The sequence below is a fragment of the Macrobrachium nipponense genome, chromosome 18, assembly GCF_015104395.2.
Source record: "Macrobrachium nipponense isolate FS-2020 chromosome 18, ASM1510439v2, whole genome shotgun sequence".
Classification (NCBI taxonomy): domain Eukaryota; kingdom Metazoa; phylum Arthropoda; class Malacostraca; order Decapoda; family Palaemonidae; genus Macrobrachium; species Macrobrachium nipponense.
This window is the reverse complement of record NC_087211.1, coordinates 65,547,754-65,557,753: the sequence shown is the minus strand read 5'-3', so window position 1 is coordinate 65,557,753 and position 10,000 is coordinate 65,547,754. Positions and strand designations below refer to the sequence as shown.

General features: G+C 39.1%; 1 protein-coding gene across 1 annotated transcript in view; it reads right to left on the bottom strand.

Moving 5' to 3' along the window:
* Window positions 1-10,000, bottom strand: part of LOC135196625 (uncharacterized) — an 80,725-nt gene that overhangs the window by 25,852 nt on the left and 44,873 nt on the right. The window contains 1 exon segment of the mRNA XM_064223466.1: window positions 6,694-7,113. Coding sequence (XP_064079536.1) covers window positions 6,694-7,113 — 420 coding nt within the window.

Here is a 10,000-nt window from a genome sequence, read left to right as displayed (position 1 = left end):
GCTCCAGGACTCATGCAAGAAGAGTGTGATCTAGAAACGGCGCACATAGTAAGAAAAGTGATGGACTCCTAAGGAGGCAGGATGCAACCCGGAACCCCACACTATAAATAAATACCACCCAGTCGAATTGGATGACTGTGATAGAGCAAAAAAAAAAAAAATAAATAAAATAAATAAATAATAATAGTGGGAACAATTTTCTGTGTCGAAAATGATGACAATGGTTGCAGGTCCACAATAATATCGCATGTGCGTATAAAGTCTTTAATGTATAATAAAAGCTCTCGAACCTTGTACTAGGTTCATCTTCAGTCACGTGAACATTATGACTATAAAAATCCGTCGAAGTAAACTTCTAAACAGGACAATTCCATAATAACGAACGCAAATGAAAGAAGCACTCAACAGCCCAATTAGGTAATAGGTAATTCCGTTGTTGATGTTCGAATTCCTATTTGCTATCCTCCCTCAGACAGATTACAGGACGGGGGACGTGACGTCCAGCAGTGTTGCAGCCGCGCCGCCAGGGGAACACCATGCAGCATCATCACAGCCTACAAGACGTTCCAGCAGAATAGCAAACAGGAATTCGAACATCAACAACGGAATTACCTAGTTGGGCTGTTGAGCGCTTCCTTCATTTGCGTTCGTTGTTGTGGAATTGTCCTGTTGAGAAGTTTACTTCGACGGATTTTTATAGTCATAATGTTCACTTGACTGAAGATGAACCTAGTACAAGGTTCGAAAGCTTTTATTATACATTAAAGACTTTATACGCACATGCGATATTATGGTTGACCTGCAACCAATAATAATAATAATAATAATAATAATAATAATAATAATAATAATAATAATAATAATAATAATAATAATAATAATAATAATAATAATAATAATAAAGATCCCCTCCATGAAAGCCTACAACACCAAGAAATTAAGGGAGAAAACAAGTGAGGTCAATGAAATAATGGGCATAATACACACCACCAGTATCACAGAAACAAATAACTTGGCATATGCAGGAGCAAGATTAGTAGCAGAACTGATCGGGGATTCCCCTTCCCGCAAACACCCAACACCAACCAGCACCAACCAACCCAACAGAAACCAAAACAGCAACCTCCTTGGAAAAGGCGCCTGGCAAAGCAAATCTTGGTGATGAGATCTGACTTGAGTAAACTGAAGAAAAGATGGCAGGAAAAAGGCTGAAGGAAGCAAAAGAAACAAGGGAGGAACCACAACCGAGAAATACAAACAAAATACAAGAGAGGGGACTAAACAACACAATAGAAGATGTAAAACAGAAGCTTAAGGCCAAAGCACATAAGATCCAACGGTACATGAATAGGAATAAGGGATACCAGCAAAACAAACTATTCGGAACCAACCAGAAAAGACTATACAGTCAACTAAGAGGGGAAGACAACCGCCAAGAAATTCCTGAAGCCGAACCAAGTAAGAGACTCTGGGAAAAAAAAAAAAAAAAAAAACATATGGATACTCCTGTATCACACAACAAACATGCAACATGGCTCCAGGAAGTCAAGGAAGAAGAAACAGGGAGAATAAAACAAAGATTCACAGAGATCACAGCAGACACAGTCAGACACCAACTAAAGAAAATGCCAAACTGGAAAGCCCCAGGTCCCGATGAAGTCCATGGATACTGGCTCAAAAACTTCAAGGCCCTACACCCACGAATAGCAGAACAACTCCAGCATTGTATCTCAAATCACCATGCACCCCCAAATGGATGACTTACAGGAAGAACATCCTTAGTACAAAAAGACCAGAGTAAGGGAAATATAGCCAGTAACTACAGGCCTATCACCTGCCTACCAATAATGTGGAAGTTACTTACAGGTATCATCAGTGAAAGGCTATACAATTACCTAGAGGAGACAAACACCATCCCCCACCAACAGAAAGGCTGCAGAAGGAAGTGTAGGGGCACAAAAGACCAGCTCCTGATGAACAAAATGGTAATGAAGAACAGTAGGAGAAGGAAAACCAACCTAAGCACGGCATGGATAGACTATAAGAAAGCCTTCGACATGATACCACACACATGGCTAATAGAATGCCTGAAAATATATGGGGCAGAGGAAAACACCATCAGCTTACTCAAAAATACAATGCGCAACTGGAATACAATACTTACAAGCTCTGGAATAAGACTAGCAGAGGTTAATATCAGGAGAGGGATCTTCCAGGGCGACTCACTGTCCCCACTACTCTTCGTAGTAGGCCATGATTCCCATGACAAAAGTACTTACAGAAAGATGGATGCCGGGTACCAACTCAAGAAAAGAGGCAACAGAATCAACCATCTGATGTTCATGGACGACATCAAGCTGTATGGTAAGAGCATCAAGGAAATAGATACCCTAATCCAGACTGTAAGGATTGTATCTGGGGACATCAGGATGGAGTTTGGAATAGAAAAATGCGCCTTAGTCAACATACAAAAAGGCAAAGTAACGAGAACTGAAGGGATAAAGCTACCAGATGGGAGCAACATCAAACACATAGATGAGACTGGATACAAATACCTGGGAATAATGGAGGGAGGGGATATAAAACACCAAGAGACGAAGGACACGGTCAGGAAAGAATATATGCAGAGACTCAAGGCGATACTCAAGTCAAAACTCAACGCCGAAGATATAATAAAAGCCAATAACACATGGGCAGTGCCAGTAATCAGATACAGCGCAGGAACAGTGGAATGGACGAAGGCAGAACTCCGCAGCATAGATCACAAAAAACCAGGGAACATATGGACAATATACAAAGCACTACACCCAAGAGCAAATACGGACAGACTATACATAACACGAAAGGAAGGAGGGAGAGGACTACTAAGCATAGAGGACTGCGTCAACATCGGAACAGCACTGGGGCAATATCTGAAAACCAGTGAAGACGATGGCTAAAGAGTTGCATGGCAGAAGACTAATAAAAGTAGACGAAGACCCAGAAATATACAGAGACAGGAGAACGACAAACAGAACAGAGGACTGGCACAAGAAACTAATGCACGGACAATACATGAGACAGGCGAAAGAACTAGCTAGCGATGACACACGGCAATGGCTACAGAGGTGAGAGCTAAAGAAGGAAACTGAGGGAATGATAACAGCGGCACAAGATCAGGCCCTAAGAACCAGATATGTTCAAAGAACGATAGACGGAAATAACATCTCTCCCATATGTAGGAAGTGCAATACGAAAAATGAAACCATAAACTACTAGAAAGCGATAATAATAATAATAATAATAATAATAATAATAATAATAATAATAATAATAATAATAATAATAATAATAATAATAATAATAATAATAATGTCTTCTTATGCGACGACACCCTCTTCTAAAAAAAAAAAAAAAAAAAACTATTTTATTCGGAAACAAAGAAGAAAAAGAATTTCATAGATTCTCGGTGTGAATGAAACGGAGGACTGGTTCAAACAGGCCGCATAACCCTGGAGTTCGCTAATTATAATCTTGATATAACGAGGTCAAAAGAAAGGAGGGTGGCATGTAATCAAAAGAGCTATTAATAATCTATTTTTGAAAATTAAAATATATTAGTTAATCCCTCTATGATTATATGTAAGGCGTTGCCAATTATTTTTCCTCGTGTTGAACAAAATATAAATAACTAAAAGCAATAATGTGTGGGAGTCCACGTAAATATTGGGACCAAAATTCCATTGGTTACAAACTTCGGTTTGGCTCGTTTTGACCAAATTTCTAAGAGAGGGAGAGAGAGTTCAATCTGGTTTGAGAAGAAGCAAAATATTTAGTAAAATATGGCGTAAAAACCCAGAAGATACGAGCAAATTTTCAAAAATTAAGCGTAATTTGGGTTATTTCTTTCACGTCATTTTATAGCCCAGCGCAATGAATGTAACGATGAAGTCATTATTGCTATTGCTATGAAGATAAGAAATAAATGAGATGGCGTGAGAGAGTAAAAGAGAAATAATTAAAAATGTAATATGAAATTCGATGTTTAACGGTGATTTCAATGCTATTGCAAGTAGTCATCTACGAACAATGGAGCCGTAGACATGTTTCAACGAGTATTCGTTTTTGGTTAGTAAAATCCAGAGGTCCACACTGGCGTCTTAGACCCTTTAATACTTTACCAGGTTTACTGACGCCTTAAGACAAAAGGTCACGCTGGCACATGCCAGCATAATGTAAATCAACCGCGCCTAGGAGCGGAGGCAAAACTCAACTTAAATATCTTGGCTTTGTGTTGACGTACTTAGTAATTTCACATATTTTACTATCGTATTCCATAGCTAAGTGTATCGCTACGTCTTTCGTAAAAAAAGATAGTAATACCCTATTTGCACAGAAAACGACAACTCAAAACCACTGCTACGGTGTAGAGAACTTGATTCTTTTTACAATTTCTTAAGCGTATCGAATCCAACTCGCTTTGGCAGGCAACGAGAACGTAAGTTGGGGGAACATTTAGACGCTAACGCATCTGAAAGAAGCAAATGTCTGTTCTCAAAAAGTATACGAAAGACTTAGGATTTTCTTCTTTGAAGACCCAGGTCGCAAAGTGCTTATTTATAAAAATGTCACCAGATATATTGACAATTTATAAAGGAAAGGAACTGTTATCACTAATTATTTCTGAAGGAATTTGCGGTACTCAATTTGTTGAGGAACCATCTCATATTCTCCTCTTTCCTAGCCCAACCTTGGCCAGTTAACTTAACCAAAATATCAACTGCGATTTCTAACCTAAACAAATTACCAAGCATAACTACGTTTGCCTATCACGCTAACCTGACCTGAACTTCTCTGACCTGACGGGCTAACCATGTGGCTTATAGAATAGAATAGACTATAAAATTTAGGCCAAAGACCAATCGCTGGGGCATATGAGGTCATTCAGCGCTGAAACGGAAATTGATAGCAGAAAGGTGAAAGGCGAAACAGGAGGAGAACCTCGCAGTTGCGTAGGAGAGGGTGGAAAGTAAGATGGAAGAAAAAGAATATGAACGGAGGGACTGTAAAAGGGATGAAAGGGGTTGCAGTTGGGGGCCGAAGGGACGCTGCAAAGAACTTAAGTAATGCCTACAGTGCACCGCACGAGGTGCACTGATGGCACTACCCCCCAAAAAAAAAAAAAAAAATTAAGTAAGACGACATAATTAACCTTACATAGTACTTACAAAACGCGCCTTGTCTTACCGAAGCTACCACAACATTATTACCTCGACAGGATTTCACCCAGTAGCCCCAGGCAGTTGGTATATATGTCACCCGGAAATATAGTCAGGTATTAAAAAAGAAAGAAAAAAACTCAGGGCCATGGAAGTTAAAGTTGTGTTTTTTTTTTTTTTTTTTTTTTTTTGTCTGGAGAGTATCCCAAGTAAAATATGGGTTTCGGGCCCCATTTTTCAAGATATGACTGATAACAGAGGCAGTACATCATGATAGCTCTTAAATTGCTAGTTAGCGACAGCTTAGAATATCACGAAAAGGCAACTGACGCTCGTGCTGTGTTTTATGTGCAGAGGCCATTGGAACGGGTAACCAGACACTTTTTTTGCCACCCCCTCCCCCACCTCCCAAAAAAGGGGGAAGGAAAAAGGTTATAAGAAACAGGGAAAATAGAGGAAAATCGAGAATTCCTAAGCCTAGTTGTAGAAGGAAAGAAACAGTCTCAGAACCATTCAAAATATATATATATATATATATATATATATATATATATATATATATATATATATGTAGTTCCTCGCTGGACAAGTGGTTTTCGCGCTCGGCTGCCAATCCGGTGGTCCGAGGTTCGATTCCCAGGTCGGCCAACGCGGAATCAGAGGAATTTATTTCTGGTGATAGAAATTCATTTCTCGATATAGTGTGGTTCGGATCCCACAATAAGCTGTAGGTCCCGTTGCTAGTTGACCAATTGGTTCCTAGCCACGAAAAATATCTAATCCTTCGGGCCAGCCCTAGGAGAGCTGTTAATCAGCTCAGTGGTCTGGTAAAACTAAGATATACTCAACACGTATATGTACGTATATACGTAATGTACACTATACTGTTGAGCCTGGGCTTTGGGAGAGCAAAGAATAACACCTGGTATCGCGACCCACTGATGAGAAATCGCACGGTTGTCTGATCTATTACTTTTTGCAAACATTCGAGCGAAGCACGTAAAAGGGACCGTTAACGTGTCGTGTAACATCCAAGGCAGTGAATGCATAACAGTGGAAAAGACAAAAACAGGGCCAATTTTCATATGCCACTTCTGTATCGTGTACCCAAAGGGGCATTATTTGCACTTTTTTTTTTCTTACTATTGTATTCCAACTTTCGTGAGGAGAAAAATAGGCCAATTTTGCTTCATCTCTTCAGTATCGGGTCCTTGAATAGTACTAGTCTGTACTGCAATTTTGCTAATGTTAATATATCAACATTTTCCATTGTTGTGCCTGGTAGACGCGATTGAGAGTGAGACAGAGGCCTAACCTTCGTAAGTATATGTACAGTTTTGCAATGCTAACGTAAAACCCTTTTTCATTACCGTGACCTGTAGAAGCGACTAACAGAGCGAGACAAAATTTGGCCTAACCTGTCTTGAGCATTTTAAGCGCCTTAAATTAACTATAAGTATTGAAAGACTTGGAGTACCAAAAACGCTTGTCAAACCTTCAAGTGTGAGCCGTCGAGGCACAGGACTTTGGGCGTTGGGTTTTTCCTGTCGTTTGCAGACCATCGACTTGAACTCAGGCACAAACGAAGGCTAGAGGGGTTTTCCTTCCTCGTCTTCTCTCTGCTCTGCCTTTCCGTTTGTTTACCTCTGACATTGTCGTCTTCTTTCTCCTCCTCTTCCTCCTCTTCGATGACGGAATGGACGTGGATATTCTTGTTTATCATGTTACGGATATAATTCTTCAATTTCACAGCATCATAAATAGTTAATTGTTTTCTGTTGGCGCGCTGCCTATCAAGAATTAAGTGTGTAGATTTGAAGTATCCATTCAAGGATTTAAATGAACTTTTCAGAAACGTACAGGCCACCAGAATGCGTAAGAATGGCGCGAGAAAAATCGCCACAGTTCCTTCTTCCTACTGTCCCAAAAAGCACACTTTGTACCACAAAATTTTCTGCCTTTCAGAAAATAACACCAAATCACATTTCATATACTATTTACCATCTTTCCACATAAACCTTTCACGTTATAATCTTCCTTTAGAATCACAAACTCTCGACCTCCTTAATGCCTTGTGTCTATTGTAACTATACAGAGCACGTCACAGCAGTAGGTCTAACGATAAGCCTTGAACTGTAGCCGACTTTTTCACCGCTCGCGACCGTAGTACGCATTATCTGATTTGGAACAACAGCAGCAGCAGACATTCCCCTCCAGTCTTCCTCTGAAGGACCGTCACAGGAAGCATGCCGTCACAGATGGAGGTCAGACGAGAACTAAGCCACTTTGTCACTTCAGCGGACCATTTAAAAGGACGATATCGACGCGATCGTTTGCCCTCCCACCTGGGGCGAAAGTCGGGGCTGAAAGCTGATTTTTTATTTTTCGTTTTTTTTTAACTTCACATAGTTAATTAAGATTAACATCAATGTACATTTGCTTTAAGAGAAGAATAGTATTAGTCTACAGACGGCAAGAATATATCAAACTCAAAATTTCTTTTATTTTGTCGATAAATTATCAAGTTTAATTCGTAAAATTCGTTCCACCTCTCTCTCTCTTCAAGATGAACATGCACTTTTATTCTTGAAAACATAATCGTGCTTTTGAAAGTAGCTATTAAAAACAGTATATTTCAGCAACAACAAGTGTTCTCAATGTTATATACATTCGTGCCCGTTAACCAGAGAGAAATTAAATCAATTCTAATATACAGAATAAGAATAGTACCAAAAAGTTAGATGTAAAGTTCACCGGGAAGAAAATTCACAATGATTTCATCCGAGCTAGATTCAGCTTAGTGTATAATTTCGGATACTTCCCCTTACGCAACTGAACTGCGAATAATGTCACGGGTCAAGTCAAGTCGACCCCTCTGATGATATTGCATAAACTTTGCAAATCGAAACTTTCCTTCGGTAATTTGAGGGGTCTGACGACAAAGCTGAAAAGCAGCATAAATCTCTCTCTCTCTCTCTCTCTCTCTCTCTCTCTCTCTCTCTCTCTCTCTCTCTCTCTCTCTCTCTCATGAACTTGCGTATTCACTGAAACTAAAGGTGAACTTACACATCACCAAGGACTGAATGAATGCCTTGTATCCAGAAGACATTAGGAATATTGCCATTGTTTTGAGGCTTGCGTGTATTGCAGAGATAAGGATAAAAGATATGAGGGGGACAAAGTTTCCTTTCGCGTGGCCGTTATTTTAGATGAAGTTAAAATAAAGATTTGTTTTTAATATATTGTGCACAAAATACGTTAGTTTTTTGCAGTACCGTTCATCTTTGAACGTTATACTGAAGGAAAATTCTTTAACTTAGCCCAACCACGAATTTCATTAGCTCATCGGTAGACCGATACACAACTACCTAAGATAGGTCATTATTGTCAGACTCTCTCTCTCTCTCTCTCTCTCTCTCTCTCTCTCTCTCTCTCTCTCTCTCTCTCTCTCTCTGGTCTTCTTATGAGTCTGTACATTTTATTTATTGGTCATCAAGCACATACATACACACACGTACCTAGCCTGCATCTCACTCAAACTTATTTCCACCTTGACATTATGGAGCTTATACATTTATTAGTGAGGTTGAAAGAATTAGGGCTAAACTTCAATTTTACAGGAAACACTTATATTACACCTAAAAGAGACCAAAACGATAATGAGAATATTAGGATCTCCAGTAAGTCATGTATTGATTTGTTTGAGCTGACGCGGTATAAAACTCGTCGGTGAAACTCTGAAAGTCGCAAGCGAATAAATGAAGAGGTTCCTTAAGCTTTTCCGTGATCAGATCGCTTTAATTCGCCATCATCAATTTAACGGGACAAAACGACTATATCAGTCCTTCAAGGATTTCCAGCCGGGAACATTCCGTGACTGAAATGATAGAAGATGTCATTTCTCTTTTGCGTCGTGATTCTACAGCAGCTCAGAGAAAGAAAGAACATAGAAAAAAAAACATAACAAAAAGTTGCCTGAGCGGTCCAGGAATCGTCTTCTTTGACCGCAGAAGGCACGACGAGTTTTGGAACGCCGTCGCTAGAGGGCCACTGAGGCGGTGCCACCGAGCCACAGTGCCACACGGGCGCGTTTTCTGGCATCTTGTCAGTGTCTTACCAACTTACCAAAAAGAGTTTACGTCAGGAAGTCAATGGAAGATGAATGAATGAGTGGCTCCATGGGGCATCTCTGGTCATGGTATGTTCTCAACTTGGCTGTTTCAGCAAGTGAAGGGGGCGTTTTCATAGACGGTGTAACACGCAATATAAGAATTATTATTATTATTATTATTATTATTATTATTATTATTATTATTATTATTATTATTATTATATTATTATTATTATTATTATTATTATTATTATTATTATTATTATTATTATTATTCAGACGAACCCTTGAGATTCAAGCTTCCAAAGAATGTGGCGTTCATTTGCAAGAAATTACAGAAGGCGATCGGAAATATAGAAAGAAATCAGTTGTTAGAAAAGAATATAAATGAACAAATTATTAATTTGTTCATTTATATTCTTTTTTAACACTTGAGATTCCAGATGCGATAATTGAAAACACATGGTGAGTGTTACTTATTATGCAATTCCACTTAAACAAACAAACTGCTCCATTGAACAGAGAACAGGGGAGAAATCTTTAAAAGAAAAAGGGAGGATAAAAATATCAAACTCAAGAGGTACAACGTCACCTTAACAAATACATTACTCCAAAGAGAAAATACAAAAAAAAAGGATAAAAATAAAAACATTTCAGTTTTCCGCTCACATTTTGACAAACGCAGTTAACA